This window comes from Theropithecus gelada, chromosome X (genome assembly GCF_003255815.1).
Source record: "Theropithecus gelada isolate Dixy chromosome X, Tgel_1.0, whole genome shotgun sequence".
Classification (NCBI taxonomy): domain Eukaryota; kingdom Metazoa; phylum Chordata; class Mammalia; order Primates; family Cercopithecidae; genus Theropithecus; species Theropithecus gelada.
This window is the reverse complement of record NC_037689.1, coordinates 31,656,213-31,674,241: the sequence shown is the minus strand read 5'-3', so window position 1 is coordinate 31,674,241 and position 18,029 is coordinate 31,656,213. Positions and strand designations below refer to the sequence as shown.

The 18,029-nt window shown below is 44.2% G+C and overlaps 1 protein-coding gene across 1 annotated transcript in view; it reads right to left on the bottom strand.

Annotated features, from left to right (window-relative positions):
• The window catches only part of WWC3 (WWC family member 3), a 128,584-nt gene that overhangs the window by 56,775 nt on the left and 53,780 nt on the right, over positions 1 to 18,029 (bottom strand). Inside the window, exons 4-5 of the mRNA XM_025372786.1 lie at positions 9,810 to 9,886; positions 8,889 to 8,968 (exon numbers count right to left, since the gene is read on the bottom strand). Coding sequence (XP_025228571.1) covers positions 8,889 to 8,968; positions 9,810 to 9,886 — 157 coding nt within the window. The remainder of the gene's footprint in view (positions 1 to 8,888; positions 8,969 to 9,809; positions 9,887 to 18,029) is intronic.

Genomic DNA, 18,029 nt, shown 5'->3' with positions numbered 1-18,029 from the left:
AAAAAAAAAAAAAAAAAAAAAAAAAAAAAAAAAAAAAAACAAGAGCAAGCTATGTTTCAGAGAACTCCAACCACCTCCATTTATTCAACTGTGATCCATTTTCATTCAACAAAAACTTCAAAGGACAGTAAACGTCTTCTTTCACTTCTGCAAAATTCATTTATTTGAGAGCACACTCTCTCTAAAACTTCCCTATAAAACTTTGGTCCAGTGTAGATGATGTGCTCAATGATTTGGTATTTTTAAAAAATATCTATGTATTCCAGTTCATTTAAAAAATCATTAAGATCTGTGACTGCCAAAGAACTGCCTTATTCTGGTCTTAATTTTAATTAAGAGTGCAAGACAGTGCCTTTACCATACATCACAAATAAAATGATAGGAAAGCGGTAACTGCTCAAGGAGAATAAACAAAGACATAAGTTATTACGCAATATGAAATCAAAATTCAGTGTACAGACTCACAGTCTTCACTTTTGCACCCTCTACATTTTGCATTCAGCTTCAGGGATGTTAAGTGATTTGCTGAGGGTCACACAGCCAGTAACAGGCAGAGTGAAGTTCAAGGCCAAGGCCCCCCACACCAGGACTTGTCTGCTCCATCACCAGGTTCGCAATATATTAAAAGTCAAGGCCTCTAAATGCCCATTGTGTCAAACCTGAAGGCCACCCATATAATCAGTCAAATGTCATCCCAAAGTAAACTGGTGCACTTTATGGTGTGCTCTTGAAAGAAATGGGTTGGAGAGAAAAGAAGAAGATACAGCTTCAGAGGAGGAACCCAGTACAATGGAAAAGGCATTTTAGAGATATTAATTGTCAACCTCTACCTCCTGCCACCCTAAAATTTCCATATTGGTTGTTCAATTTAAGATGTCAAAGAGAATTGCACTAGCAAAAATAAGAGTAAAACCACATAACTTCTTAACCCCACATCTTAAAGGAAAGAGCTGCCAGCCCTCTAAAGATATTCTGTGTTAATACCACAGATTACAACCCAAAAGAATGGAAAGGTTTGTTACAACTTCTACATTTTCTATCAGCAGCTCTGGCAGAGGGCCTTGGGTGAACCTCAGAAAGCTTCCGGCGGCTTTCTATCAACAGTGAGACCTGTGTGGGACACCAGACCTGTCCCACAACCAGGAACAATGCTCTTTTTGTTTCCAGCCCATTTCTGTACGTTCTGCTGTTATCTGAGTATTGCCGGGGTTTTCGCATGGGCTGTACCGTAGGTGCTACACTAATGGGAGATCGTTACTTTAAGCCTGTTCTAAGTGAACAATCCCACCCTTTCTTGAGACTACTAAATCCCTTCAGACAGAAAATGCTAATTCTAATATGTAGTAATGCTTCATTCTGGTATTGCATGCTTAGAAGGATGTAGTGGCTCGTATTTAAGGAGACAAATGGGTTTCACCCCATTTGGGAAGTTAATCAAGAAATCAAAAGTCTTGAAGCAGAGGCTCGCCTAGTGGCTAAGAATGTACCTCATGGAAACTAGTTAGTGGAACATTTGGTGAGCATCCCTTTCTGTGATTTGAAGAGCAGTGATAATAGGACTTCTTAAAACCCAGGCCAGAAGAATATCACACAAAATACAGAAGAGAATGCCGTGCTAGAGGACAGTTAGCAAGAAGGTGACTGGGCAACGTCTGGAGGCCTCCCTGAGTTCCTCTAGCCCGGGGACAAAAGTTTCGGCCAAGGAAAGATGTGCCCTCACTCAGTGTTCCAGTGTCTGAGAAAGAAGGGGACACTGTGATGGCTACTAGCCGGCAGGAACAGCAACTTCAGCCACTCCCCCCAACACCTGGGCAATCTGCATTCACTCCCAAGCCCCACCCTGTGCTGAGAACTGGCTAGGTCCTCAGGATGAAGCAGCGAACAAAGCCAAGTCCTTGTCTTCGTGCAGCACGATTCCAGCCAAGGAGACAGACAATGAAAAGTACATCCTTAGGTCAGGCAGTCACGAATGTTTAAAAAAAAAAAAAATGAAGCAGAGTTTGGGGACAGAGTGTGATAGAGTACATTTTTAGATGGATGGTTAAGCCACGATCTCTCCAGAAGTCACTAAGCAAAGGCCCATGGAAGGGAGGGAGCAGGCATGTGAGCATCTGGGGGAAAGAGCATTCCAGGCAGAGGGAGCTCCAAGTACCCATGGTACAGGACATCCCTTTCAAAGGTGAAACTAGTAAATGAGGCAGGGCAGACGGCCAGCCTATGTAGAGTCTGGCTTGTGTTGTAGGTGAGAGAGAGCCACAGGAGGACCACAAGGAGAGAACTAGTTGTGGAAGAACCCCGTGGCTACTGTGCGAGGATGGAGACTCACATTAGTGCTTGGCCCAGAGCCGTGGTGGTGGAAGCTGTGAGAAGGATCAGAGGCCAGGTGCAGAAACAGCACACCATGGACAAGGTGGCCAGGCAGAGTTCCCCAAGAGCATCTTCTGCCATCAAGCCAGTGCTCAGGGACATTATAGGTATCACGGCAGGAAAAGGCTCCAATAACACGAGCAGGAAACTCAGGGAAAGGCAATGTTAAATGAGCTTCCCACCTGCAGGACCACTCAGAAGCTAACATAAGGGGCCAGGTGCAGTGGCTCACGCCTGCAATCCCAGCACTGTGGGAGGCCAAGGCGGGCAGATGGCTTGAGCCCAGAAGTGCGAGACCAGCCTGGGCAACATGGAGAAACCCTGTCTCTACTTTAAAAAATACAAAAATTAGCTGGGCATGGTGGTGTGCACCTGTAGTCCTAGCTACTCAGGAGGCTGAGGCATGAGAATCACTTGAACCCGGGAGGCAGAGGTTGCAGTGAGCCAAGATCGTGCCACTGCACTCCAGCCTGGGCCACAGAGTGAGACTATGCCTCAAAAAAAAAAAAAAAATCTAACACAAGGTGCTTTCTAGAGCTCCAGGCAGGAGCTGGAGAGGGGAATTTGCCCACATCTATTGGTGCACTTGGTCCGTTCACGCACATCACCCAGTTGGGAAACATGGCGCGTTCTGGTCCTGAGTCTTCCCTTTGCCCCTGGACACTAGTAGTAAGTTACAGTAAGGTAATTTTTCCAAAACGTTTCAGAAACTTTAGGGCAACAGAGTCTAGGAGATCTTTCACTGGAAAAGCTCAATTTTTCTGTAAACTTTAATTACTCATTGTAAATGGTGCTCCTATTTTCTGAAGACTTTTATAAAAGGCCTCAAGAGAAATGCAAATTGAAACTACACTGAGATACTATCTCTCACCTATGAGACTGGCAAAAATGCAAATGCTTATCAACACATCCTGTTGGCAAAGCCACAGGAAACGAGAACACTCATATGTTAGTGGTAGGAAGGCAAAACGGTGCAACCCCCGCAGCAAAGGAATTTGGCCATATCTAATACAAGCTGAGTATCCCTAATCCGAAAATCCGAAATCCAAAGTGCTTCAAAATCTGAAACTTTTTAAGCGTTGACATGACACTCAAAGAAAATGACCACTAAAGCATTTCAGGTTTCAAATTTTTGGATTAGGGATATTGAACCAGTAAGTATGATGCAAACATTCAAAAAAAAAAAAAAAAAACCTGAAATCCAAAACACTTCTGGTCCTGAGCATTTCAGATAACAAATATTCAACCTATAATACGACAAATACATTCACCCTTTAACTTACCAAGCCTGCTTTCAGGAACTTATCCTGAAAGATACACATCCACAACTTAGGTAAAAAGCTGACGAGAAATGTTATTAATATAAAGCAAAGCACTGGGCTAACAAGGCCAGAACCTACCGATCATCGTTACACCACAAAAAGAAACAAGCAGAGAGTGGTACCTTCTGATGGAAGTAACACCACCACCTAAAAACATTCTTACTAAAAAGAAGAAATCGAACTTGAATCAGATCAAGCCTCTCAAACTATTATGCCCATTTGCATAAATAACAAGGGACAGAGGAACATGTTCAATGACATCATGTGAATTTCAGCAGCAAAACCCAACATTACATTAGGGAAATTCTATAGGACAACCAAATTACTTTCTCCAACAAACAAGCTGTCAGGGGAAAAAAAAGGAGGGAGAGTAGAAAAGAAAAGACATAAGAGACATCAATCAAAGGCACTCTGTGGCCCAAACTGGACCCAAACACCTGAAGAAATGCAAGAGCTCACTGGACACAAGATGCCTAGTAAGTGGGGTACAGGGATTAGAATTATTTTCAAAAGAAGTCCATAACTTTTGGAGACATATTTATGGATTAAATGGGATTCTGGCATTTGCTTCAATAAGGCTGTGAGAGCTTAGCAGATGCGGCGGGGTCACCACCGAACCAAGACTGGCAATTGTGCAGGTTAAATGGGGTGAGAGGTACAGGAGGGTTTTAGTATACTATTCTCTCTACTTTTATGTTTGATATTTTCCATCATTAAAAGCTTACATGTATACACTTCACGTAGATACATATATAACACACACCCATGTACATATTCTATCATTAACCCAGCAAACATATCTGTGGCCAATTCCTCTCTACAACAATCAACAACATATATAGATTTAAAGTAAAATACAAAAGGTTCTTTTTTCCTTACTTGGACCCAAGTGTAATGATGAATTTCCTTGCTAGCCAGGAAATTCACCAAGATAAACAAGGCAAGCTTAAAATGTTATAAGCAGCCAAACTCCTGGTGAGGTGCTCTGGAAAAGAATACACTGGATATTCTGGGAAGTGAGAACAGCAGGAAATTTTCTGGAGGAAAATCTTGGGCCACTGCCTTAAAGCAATGTTGGTGATAAAATCAGAGATGCTTCATGTTTAGGTATAACAGCTCACATGCTATCTGTATGTATAGTCAGGATTTCCCAGTAGAGATGGGGTAATCACATTTTCAATGCTTGAAAAGGCCTTCTAAAATTTCTCAATTTAAAAAATATACATTTGCATGATTCGATCCAAACATAAAAGCCCAATGTCCAATACCAGAAAAAATAATGAGGCTGTTTTCATCTCATAAGCTGTGGAACTCAGAGAAAGGTTACCAGATTATCTTCCACTTACAAAAATATTTTAAGAGTGGCATGGGTGCCTGTGTTTTCTCTTCTTCCTGTGAGGCTCTGTCTGTCCCAGAATAAAGTAAACATGCACAGTGACAACGCAACGTCAGACAGAGCCAAGGCAACATGCCCATTAAACAATGGCTCTGGGCAGCTCCCTCCTGAAAGCCGACTTGCCCCTGGTCAGGCATGAGGTGGGGTGAGCCCCTCAGGACCAAGGCCAGGTCCAGAGCCTTCCCCAGGCCACTCCTTGGCCTCCAGGGGGAGGGCGGGTATTCTCATGAGCTCTGGCAAGCAGAAGGAGCCTCCCTCCCCTTGGCTCAGGCAGGCAGGAGGAGCCTCCCCTTGGCAAGTGGCAAGTTTACAATTGCTGTTCCCAAGCGTGGGATCTTGATAATGAAAGCAGAAAGAAAATCCAAACAGCACTGGCCCGCCTCTCTTCCAGGAGCACAACTTGCGCTCCATTTTGGCCGCAGGTGTAAAGTTAAAATTCTTGCTATTCTGGCTCCTGCTTCTCTGTCTAATGCCCCTAGGGAAACAGAGGCTGCCTTTTCCTATTCTTGAAACCACTGCAACTACAAAAGATGAATTCACATCCTAGCCATGCTAAGGAGAAGGGGGTTTTCTCAGTCAGCAGTACGTTTTATTTTCTAAATCAGTCCGTCTACAGCTGACACTGCTATATGGCCTTCGTCTTCAAATAAGGAAATGGAGTTCACCAGAACGATGGAGCCACGGCAAAGCAACAGGCACTGAGCCCAGCAACCCACTCCAGAAACCACGGCCAAGAGGGAAGTGCCAGACGTGGCTCCCCGCTGATGCTCAGGAATCCTGAGCAAACTCAGACTCTTCCTGAACCCCAGTCACCTTCCTCACAGCTGCAAATGAGAATGACATTGACTGCAACCTCCAGCATGCACAATGACTAACATTAAAACTACATACTGGGCAGGGCACGGTGGCTCATGCCTGTAATCCCAGCACTTTGGAAGCCGAGGCAGGTGGATCACCTGAGGTCAGGTGTTCGAGACCAGCCTGACCAAAATGGTGAAACCCAGTCTCTACTAAAAATCAAAAATTAGCTGGGCATGGTAGCATGTGCCTGTAATCCCAGCTACTTGGGAGGCTGAGACAGGAGAATTGCTTGAACCCAGGAGACGGAGGTTGCAGCGAGCCAAGATCGCATCACTGCACTCCAGCCTGGGTGACAGAGAAAGACTCCCCATCTCAAAAAACAAACAAACAAACAAAAAACAACCTATTGCCCACAGACACTGTATCACAATGAGAGGCAGCTACAGTGTGGCCTAATGAAGGTAGGAAATTCACCTCAAATCCAACTAGGTAGTCCTAATAACTTTTGGTGACCTGTCACAAATCAAATGATTTGTTGCTGCTTATTCCTTATCCACTCCCTTAGCCAAAGTGACACAGGATGACACTGCCACAGCACACACAGTTGCATCTGAGGAGGTGTTGGAGTATCTGGAGGCTGGCTGGAGTGGGGGGCTAAAAGGACAGAACACACGTCAGTGCATTTGGAAAGCACTCTGGCTTATGCACTGCATGAATGACAAAACCAGCAGCTGGTTGGCTGGAAAAGAAACTTGATTTGCTTAAGATAAAACTAAGGAAGAGGCCGGGCACGGTGGCTCATGCCTGTAATCCCAGCACTCTGGGAGGCCGAGGTGGGCAGATCGCCTGAGGTCAGGAGTTGGAAACCAGCCTGGCCAATGTGGCAAAATCCCATCTCTACTAAAATACAAAAATTAGCCAGGTGTGGTGGCAGGCACCTATAATCCCAGCTACTGGGGAGACTGAGGCACGAGAATCACTTGAACCTGGGAGGGGGAGGTTGCCATCAGCCAAGATCGCACCACTGCACTCCAGCCTGGGACAGAGCAAGGTTCTGTAAAAAAAAAAAAAAAAAAACTAAAGAAGAAGCTTTACTAATACTAACTAGGGCTAATAAAAGGAAGCTCTGAGTGTAGATCCAAAATGCACACAAACACATAGCTGGGTAATGGTAGTAATTACATCTATACCTCACATTCCTTTATTACTTCCCCATAAGGAGCAGTGCTGCAGTCACGTGTACCACTTCATGTGTCTGCACGCAGGATGAAAGAGGCAACATGCTGCCCACCTGTGTCAGTAACAGTAACCACACAGAGTCGGGCTAATTGTTTCTGGCTGGCCACGTACCAGGTGCTGGTGCTGTCCTCAGTATAACTGAGCACAATGATTGCTGTTATGGACTGTGTGTTTGTGTGTCCTCCAAATTCTTATGTTACAGCCTTACCCTCTAATGTGATGGCATTTGAAGGTGGGGCCTTTGGGAGGTGATTTGGGGTAGATGAGGTCACAGGGTGGAACCCCATGATGGGATTAGGCAAAGGAAGAGAGAACAGAGCTTTTGTTCTCTTAGCCATAAAGGACATTGCGACAAGATGGTCATCTGCAAATCAGGAATCAGGCCCTCACCAGGAACCAAATATTGGACCTCCAGCCTCCAGAACTGTGAGAAACAAATATCTGCTGTTCAAGTCACCCAGTCTATGGTATTTGTCATAGCAGCCTGAGCTGCCTAAAACAATCACCATTTGCAGATGAGAAAAGTAGGTGCAGAAGGCGTGAGGCACATATGCAAGTTCAGCAAGGAAAGCCAGTGAATGGACAGAATGGCTCGGCAAACCTTCAGACCCACGCCAGCGCCATTTCTCAAACACCACCTTTAGTTCATGAAATCTGCAGACTTGATACAGCTCACTAATTATAAACAATTCATCCCCAATCTCTTAGTAGGGATAAAGTTCTAATTGTAAAAATGAGAACAGGAGGAAGACCTACAGACCAGAATGTCCAAAGGAGCTTTCTGCGATGATGGAAATCTATCGCCTATGGTGTTCAATACAGTAGCCACCAGCATGGTGGTTCTCAGCTGGGATTAAATGTGTTCTTTAGGGGACACTCAGCAATGTCTAGAAACATTTTTGGTTGTCACAATGCAGGTGGAAGATGCTACTGGCATCTAGTGGGTAAAGAGTAAAGACAACATTCTTTTTTTTTTTTTTTTTCTTAGAGTCTCGCTCTGTCGAGCAAGCTGGAGTGCAACGGCACAATCTCGGCTCACTGCAAGCTCAGTCTTCCAGGTTCAAGAGATTCTCCCTGCCTCAGCCTCCCGAGTAGCTGGGATTACAGGTGCCTGCCAAGTGATTCTTGTGCCTCAGCCTCCCGAGTAGCTGGGATTACAGGCATGCACCACCACGCCTGGCTAACGTTTGTATTTTTAGTAGAGATGGGGTTTCACCATGTTGGCCAGGCTGGTCTCGAACTCCTGACCTCAGGTGATTCACCCGCCTCGGCCTCCCAAAGTGTTGGGATTACAGGCATGAGCCACCAGGCCTGGCCAAGACAACATTCTACAGTGCATAGGATAGTCCCCCCAAGACAAGAATGATCCAGCCCCAAATCCCACTAGTGCTAAATGGTGGAGAAAACCTGCATTAGCCACATGTCACTACTGAGTACTTCTGATGTGGCTACTGAGACTGGGAAACTAAACTTTTAATTTTCTTTTACTTTAAATGTCAATTTTAGAACAAAAAATTTAAAAGAATAAAACTAAGAAAAAGTCTAATTTAAATGTAACTAGCCATGAGTGTCTTGCACAGCTATAGCAAACGTGCATAAACATAAAAATAAAAGTCTTGTTTCCCGAGTATTTCCATTTAAAGCAACGAAATATCTTCAAGGAAAAGAGAGATTCTGAAGTTAGCATTGGAAAATCATGAGCATAAATAAAGGCATGAAAGTGAAGGTCATGAAGCTTTGGAACAAGTGTCCAGGCAACTCACTCTTGCAGGGTCTCCACCCCCTTTTCTTTGTACTGCAGTTCCTGCTTCATCTGGGTCAGCTCTCGTTTTAATCTGGAAAGCTAAAGACAAATCACATTTTTTTTCCAAAACCCAGCTGTGAAGAATGATTTCTACAGTTGTTATTAACACTGTCATCTGAGTTTCTACTCAGCTTGCAGTTCAGAAGATCATCTCTTCTCACTATAAACTTCCATTCACATGCATAAGAAGCAGCCTTTCTAGAAGACCTGCTGTGCTTAGATACAAAAATCCCAGACTAGACAGACTCTTACCCAAGTGGGGCACCAGTAACATTTTCAAGGTTTCCACATTACAACTAGCAACTTTTGTAACACATTCTTCATCTTTCCTTCTACCCACTCCTCTCAGACCCCCGCACATGAAACTTTGTGTCCAGAAGCCTGCTCTCTGACTACCTGAAACTCAATGGCTCCTGGAGTGCTTCTTTAAACAGATTCTGGGACCCGCTCCAGGTCCACGTCAAAACTCAGGGGCTAGGCCTGGAAGCTGGCACTTTGAACAAGCTCCCAGGTATTTTTCTTAGCTGTGCTAAAATTTGAGAACCACTGCACTAAAAGATACACCCTGATTCAGGGAATGACACACCAAGAGAGGAGCAGGCTTCATTGCCAAGATATTTCTCGTGCTTTGTCCCAAATGCAATAAAAGTGTTCCCCTTCCCAGACAACCAAGACAAGGGTCTGAAGAGATGAAACATGGTAGCACATAGATAATTCAGGGGTTACCGGGGAAGGAGCATCAGAACCCTCAGAACCCTTCCAGTCTAACACTGCTAGCGATCCCTCCAGGAGGAGTCAACCAGAGGGGAACACCAGCAGCCTAGGCTGCGAGGCCTCAGGCTTCCATCCACCTGGTTGTAAAAGCATCGGTTTTACTCACCCTATCCCGACGACTTGCTATTTCTGCTTTAATTTGGTGTGGGTCATACTTTGTATTTGTTGAATATCCAGAGAATGCTAAAGAGAAAGAAAATATTTTATTTTATAATGGATCCTTCAAAATACATACACATAAGGAACTTCTGATTCACTGCATTAAATAACTCTAAATCTCTGACTTAGAAGAGGTCACTGGCTCCTAAAGAACTGACATTTAACATCTTCAAATCTTCCTGATGTTTGATATTTGAATCAGGACTTTCTATAGGATCCCATATAATAAAATACATAGCTGTAGGTCAATCAAAACTCTGCTTAGTTCTACTATAAAACTACTACAGTTAAACACCATAGAGACACAGTGGGCGGGGGAGGGAAGAGGTATGATTATGACATAGGAAACTGTATTTAATACTTGAATAGTACTTGCAGTATGAACCTACTTTTACTTTCTTTTAAAATACATATACAGACGTCACTGGAAAGATAGAACCAAAAAGTTAACTGCAGTTATTCTCAGTGGCTGCATTAAAAATGATTTTATTTTTATTTTCTTCACACCTATATTCTCCAGATGAACAATTTTTGACACAAGAAAGGAAAAAAATCATTAGAAATTTGTAATACGTCAGTATCTGGCAGTCTTGAGAAAAAGATGGAAAGATGGGCCCCCAAGTTGTTTGTCCCAGAAACTGAAGTGAGGCACTCACGCTTTTACTCTAATAACTTGTTTTGATGAATGTTTAGCTAAAAGACATCACATACCTCAATGCTTTCCTAAACAGTGCAGTGTACATGATTTAAAGTCTCTTTACAGACATGGCATCATTATTGTGAGTAACCAGTACCTAGGGATGAATAAGAGCCACAGAGCTATTTACACGCTAGGCACAGTCAGCAAATTTTCGTGCACACAGAGAGCTGCAAGCTTTTTCCAGTGTTACGGCAGCTGGAGCAGCAAGTGGCTATTCCTAATTTCTACCACCCCATCCACCGCTCTGCGGTGCTTTTTCTTGATGTTTCTGCCTCCTTTCTTTAGGTTTCTGAAGCCATGGGCTCTGTACCACTGCTGCATGGCTTCCCTTCTGCTTAGCTAGTGGAATGCTGGACTGTCTGCATCTGTAAACCACCCCACTCTGGTGCCCTCTGCCTCCCAGTTATTGTCATTAACATCACCTGCTCAGAAGACACACCTGCAGGGATGGAGTCCTTTCTTTAACTCCTTTGATCGGAGAATCAAAGGCTGGCTGTCATTCAGATAACTAGGTGCCAACAATGAGAAACCAATTCAAAATCATTTGCGGACTATGTACTACAAAGGATGGCTCAACACCATCCAGTAACTTCAACAGCACAATTACTTCAAACCTCAATTAGAACCACATCCAAAGTTCATTTGAGCAGTCGGATCTCCTATTTTAATAACAGTTCTATGGAAAATCTACTATTTCAGTCCCATTCAGTCAGAATTTCAAAAAACTGAATCTACTGGAAATAAACAACTGGAAGAGCTAAATGTTTGCCAACTTTATCTCCAATTTTCTTATACTTAGACTCATGATCTCTCAAAGACATGGAGTAAAATACTTTACAAACAATTCTTTCTTAGACAAGACTGCCTATTTCCAAATCCTACATCTTCCATCTTGCCTGACTCCTTGGTTTCATTTAAGATCGGTAATGAAAGCAACATCTCCAACAATGCCCTTAAAAGGCAGAAATAATTTATAGAAAACATCTCCATATTAAACTCCTGGGACTTTAAGTTTCCCAGATCTGAGCTTAAAGGCCTTTCACTTGGGATAGAGATAATATGCAAATGAGGCTATGAGGTTAGGGCTTGCTGAACCCTGGCTTACAACACTACAACACATGTGTCAACTTGTCAACTTGCAGTGGGAGGAACACAAGGCCAAGAGTTATCACCTGGGATCTTTCCCATTAAGGGTAGAAAGTAAGCCTACCACCAAGTTCAACAAAGTTCACTGCAATGCTAAACATCAGTACCAGTGAGGCGCCGTGGCTCACGCCTGTAATCCCAGCACTTTGGGAGGCCGAGGTGGGCGAATTACGAGGTCAAGAGATCGAGACCATCCTGGTCAAAATGGTGAAACCCCATCTCTACTAAAAATACAAAAATTAGCTGGGCGTAGTGGCGGGTGCCTGTAATCCCAGCTACTCAGGAGACTGAGGCAGAAGAATTGCTTGAACCCAGGAGGCGGAGGTTGCAGTGAGCCGAGATCACGCCATTGCACTCCAGCCTGGTGACAGAGCGAGACTCTCTCAAAAAAAAAAAAATCTGTACCAATCTTCCTCTGTCTGTGCAGTTTCATATGGAAAATTAGCAAAGAGACTTGAAATACACAGGGGAGGTGTCCTGGATACTGTTGGACATCTATGCAGCAACCTTCCCCCATTTCTCCTTCCTAAGTACCAGAACCCTGGAAGTGTTGGCTAGCCACCTCTCCCCAAGAGACTCAGCATGTATCCACTCCTAGAGGGGGAAACTGACAAACCAATGACACCACTGAGCCACTGAATCCACCTATGGGAAATCCCACCCCACTTCCAGAGGACTCCACTATGTGACAATGAATTTCCTTATTGTCCAGGCCCATGAGAATTAGTCTTCTCTGCTGCAGCTGAAACCATCATAAATGACAGAATACCTTTTAATTATATGGATCTCATTCATGTTACTTTTGCTATGGTCTCTATAAAATTATAAAATTCCAGGACTGGGATAAGGGAAAAGTCTACTCAAGTAACTAACACAGCAAATACATTTTATCTCCAAATACTAAGGATGGTTGTGAACACTGGTATAACTTTTAATAATGTAATTCAATTTATAAATAAAATTCTCAGTTCCTCAGATCTGCCAGTAAGTCTACTAGAACCACTTACAGAGTCCGAGAACAGCTCAGGACTCCAGACCCCATAACAGCGTGCACTACACAACACTTTTTTCTTTTGGAGACAGGGTCTCACTCTGTCACCCAAGCCAGAGCACAGTGGTGTGATCTCAGCTCACTGCAACCTCTACCTCCTGGGTTCAAGCGATTCTCCTGCCTCAGCCTCCCAAGTAGCTGGGATTACAGGTACCGCCACCACACCCAGTTAATTTTTTGTATTAGTAGAGATGGGGTTTTGCCATGTTGGCCAGGCTGGTCTGGAACTCCAGACCTCAAGTGATCCACCCACCTCGGCCTCCCAAAGTCCTGGGATTACAGGAGTGAGCCCCATGCTCAGCCTTCCACAACATTTATAAACGGAATATCTTCCTCTATTAAGACATGTCTCCAATCTCGAGGTTTATGATAAAGACCAGACTTTCACCTCTAAAGTTTTCTTCTCTCTTGAAGAGTTGAGTGGGCAGAGCTATTAAATAGCAATATGGAGTCTGCTCAGGCATATAACATTGCCTCAGATAATAACATAACAAGGTTATAGCCTAGCTGGACCACAGCAATGTAAATTATTATACCTTGCTATTACAGAGTGCCTTTCACGTTTATTTAATCTATTCTCATAAAATCTTTGTGAAGGTGAAATGATACTTACGTTTCCTTGCCCATTTTATAGATTAAAAGACTGAGTTTGTAGCGACTTGATCTATAATACACTATGCCATCATTCACAGAGGGCTTCATGTCTAGAATCTGGGTCCCTGTGGGTCAGCTGCCAAAGATCCTTTAATTGGGCTAGCTTTCCCAGAAGAAGAAACGGTCCTCCAGCTCCCCAGTGCCCACCACCCAATGGGTGAACTTGACCTGTGTATTTAGCACTCAAAATGCTGCAAACCCCACTACTTAACTCTGGATTTCAGTTTGACAGATTACTGAAAGGGGAAATGTGTGTGCCCATGTGTCTGTCTGTCTTTGTCTCTCTTATGTGCAGGTCTCCTCTGAGCTATGGAAACCTAAAGTCACCCCAGAGAGAAGACATGCTTTAAAAGACCAGCAGTCCTTCTTCAAAGACATCCTCTGGGGCAGGTTGCTCCTTAGGACCAGGTGTAGGCCTCCACGGATCAGCACTGTCAGGAGTTGCTCAAGGGAGCCAAGAATGACTGGGCAAAAGGCCGACAAGCCCTGACAGGTTCCAGGTTGACAGGTACTATCTACCAGAGAGGTACACAGAGAAATATGCAAGGCCAACAAAGTGGGCAGGATGGGTTTTTTTAAGGCAATATAAGCAAAAGACCAAAAACAATCAAGTAAGGCCACCTGGGAGTGATCTACAGAAGTAACCCAAGATGCCATCAAATCCTAACCAAGAATTCTCCCTCCAGGACAGATGAGGGGATTATTTCTCAGGAAACATATGCTTTCCTGCAACCTTCAAAATCTGGCTTGCCAACTAATATATGGGAAAAATGCTCCATGATTCTTTATTCTCCTGTCTGCTCCAACATGTTTGTGTGAAGGAAAACAAAAGGTTTTGAATTGGAATGGATTGCCTGTAGTCCTGTTCCTAACCAAGACAGCAAATGAGAAATCCTTCAATAGCGAGAGCACCAATAAGGCCTGGTGCGGTGGCTCACATGTGTAATCCCAGCACTTTGGGAGGTGGAGGCAGGCAGACCTCTCGAGTCCAGTAGTATGAGACTAGCCTCAGCAACATGGCAAAACCCCATCTCTACAAAAAGTACCAAAATTAGCTAGGTATGGTGGCACACGTCTGGAGTTTCAGTTACTCAAGAGGCTGAGGTAGGAGAATCGCCTGAGCCTGGGAGGTTGAGGCTGCAGTGAGCCAAGATCACACTACCACACTCCAACCTGGGCAACAGAGCAAGATCCTGTCTTTAAAAAAAAAAAAAAAAAACCAGAGAGAGCACCAATGGAAGACAGTCATTGTGAGACAGGCTTGGAGCCTCAGAAGGAATGTTGGCAGGACTGATGGCTGATAAGGTCAAGCTTCACCACCACCTAATCCAAGAACTCAGGGTGGATCAGCCCTTTCTCACCAGAGATAATGCTGCCTCTTTCAATGTAGACTTTGAGTAACTCCTAGGAACCAGGATAGTAAACAAAGTCATATTCCTGCTGCTACAGGGGCCATTCACACTCCATCTAGCCCAGTGGATTTCAACCCTGGGGATCACCTGAAAAGCTTAAAAAAAAAAAAAAGCCTGGTCCCACCCAAGGCCAGTTCTATCAAAATCTCTTGGGGTGAGGTCCAAACAGCAAGTTTTTAAAGATTCTAGCTTGCAGCCAGGTCTGAGAACTATGGGTGTAGACCAGGGATTGGCAAACTTTTTCTCTAATGGGCCAGACAGTAAATATTTTTGGCTTTGTGGGCCATACAATCTGTCTCAAATACTCTTCTGCCATTGTAGCTGCTATAGACAATAGGTTAGTAAATGGACATGGCTGTGTTCCAATAAAACTTTATTTACAAACACCCACAGTGGATAGGATCCAGCCCACAGGCTTGATATAGTTTGCAGACCTGAGGTTTAGACTATCATCCTACCCCATGAAAGAATTTCTTCCAAAAGATCCTACAAATGGTCATATATAGTTCATCTGAATGTACCTGGGGCTAGAGTTTCTCAGGAAGAATAAAGGAGTAACTCCAGGAAAAAATGTGCCTAAGATAATGAACGTATTCAGTGTTAAAAGGCAGGCAAATAGAAGAACATGTTGCAATAAAGAAAGTAGAAAAAAACTCTACAAAATGGAGCTGTAGAAAAAGTAGCAGGTGTGTCTCAGAGAGAATGAGTCCATTGTTGAGCAGTTTCATCCCAGTGTTCTACGAAGCATAAATGAGGCCTGGGCACTACCAGGCAGCCAGCTCAGAAGCTCATTGAAATCAAGCAGGGTTGGGTTCCTACTCTCATGGAGACAAGTGTGCAAAGTATTCAGCCAAGTATCTGAATTTGCTTTCAGGTCAAGGCATGGATGTTCTTAGATACCAGGGAGCCCAATATTGACACAAAATCGTTCCTCTCCAATGAATGAAGTTTTCTTCCGGTGGTTTCCATAGCTCAAGGGAAATGTGTGAAGGGTATAGGTGAGATGCACTTCTCCCTACCTTCTGCTCCCACATTAGAAATGGCTGTTGCAGTTAATTCCTCTGTTCACACGTTATTGCCTCATCTTTACCAACAAGCAACCATTAGGATAAAACATGTTCCCGGCTGGGCACCGTGGCTCACACCTGTAATCCCAGCACCTTGGGAGGCCGAGGCAGGCAGATCACGAGGTCAAGAGATAGAGATCATCCTGGCCAACATGGTGAAACACTGTCTCTACTAAAAATACAAAAATTAGCTGGGGGTAGTGGCGTGCACCTGTAGTCCCAGCTGCTCAGGAGGCTGAGGCAGGAGAATCACTTGAACCCGGGAGGTAGAGGCTGCAGTGAGCCGAGATCGCGCCACTGCACTCCAACCTGGTGACAGAACGAAAAAAACAAAACAAAACAAACAAACAACAGGAAAAACATGTTCCCGCCATTTAGTATATATCAACAGCAGGTGCTAACAGCTGTCGAAAAATAAATGAACAGTTTAGTGATCTTCCATGGGCCATGGAAAAGTCAAGATCTAGAAAGTGCTCTGCCTTCCACTTGCCCCCTTTATTGCTGCAAAATTTCCAGATGACTTGTCAATTTATAACTAGTCTTTATTTTCAGATAACCTGAAAGTTGGATGGGGGAGGGGTTCCACAAACACCATCAGCTGTTCTGAGTGGCCTCTTCCATGTCTAGGAAACCGTACTGAGCACTGAAGGCCATCAACACAAACAGATCTGGGCTTAAATCCAACTTCTACCATCTACTGGGTATGTAATCCTGAAGAAAGAATTTAGCCTCCCTGATACTCAGTTTCTCATGTGAACAATAAAGAAAACAGCACGTGCTTGACAACACTGTGATCATAACTATGCATAGAAAACACCAGCTCATTGGATATTGGTTCCTTTCACTTCAAGTCATTGCCCATGAAGGAAGAACTGGGAATTAAGTCCAGATGTTATTCTGTTCACAGTATCAGAAAAAGGAAACGCCTCCTGCTTTAGATGACTAGCACTGAGGGAGATATGGGCAGTGAGACCCGTGTGGCTACACAGCCAACTTGTGCTATGGAAACTGCCACCAGCAGCTCCCAACATGGGCCCAGGCCCTCTGGCATGGCTGTACAAGCCATCTGTTAGATCACGGTCAAGCCAACAGGATCACTGCATTGGACTCTATCCTGTAGCCAGAAAGAATTCATCTGAGTCCATTCTAGCAGGGTTTTCCTTGTTGTACCTTGTAGTTCAGGTTAAATGGCAGATTGAGAGAGCTTGGTGGAAGCCCTAGGGACAGCAGCAAGTTGATAAAACACTTGGATCAACTCCTAGATTCTGTTCAGAGTTGGTTTTTTCCCTGATGAGCTGATAGGCCCCAGGAAGACCCACTGGCATCTCCAGCCCTTTCACGAAAACAGGCAGGCCCACTTTTGGCCTCGAAGGCAACCTACACACATAGAGGAAGAGATCATATCCACACAGAGACATCCAGCAGGTCAGGAAATGGAATCTGGTGAGCACCTTAGAACCTCAAGTCAACAACAGAGTCATCAGCTTCCTCTACTGAAGGAACAGATACCACTTCAAAAAGAGCCTCTTGAGTGTATCTTTTTAACGGGCATTAATAAAATCCCATAGGGCACAAAAACAAACGTAATTGAGTAGAATTCCCTATTTGCCCAAACATCAAAGAAGTGAAAAGCCCACGGAAATACAAAAACTGATCCTGTAGGATCCTCAGCTCCTCAGGATGCTGAAGTACTGAATACTTGTAACCTACAGCTTGGCACTGCATTGGGATTCCTCGCTCACTGCCCCTCAGAGTGGGTGTGGAATCAGACGGGATGTTCTAATGTCTGCATCATTGAGGGCATCTAGTCCAGCGTCCCCACAGTCACTGCAGCTGACATTCTGGCTGCACTGGTAGTAGCCAGTACATCATACACACTTTCTTTAGACTCAATTTTTCTTTCTTTCTTTTTAAATAGAGACAGGGTCCTGCTAAGTTGCCCAGGCTGGTTTTGAATTCCCGGTCTCAAGTGATCATCCTGCCTCGGCCTCCCAAAGTGTTGGGATTACAGGCGTAAGCCACTGTACCTGGCCTCAATTTTTCTTTTCAATCACTGGCAAGAAACATCCTGCCAAGTTTTTCTGATATGTACTTCTTCCATTCCATTCTTTGAAAGAGTGATTTGAGAGCCTCTTTG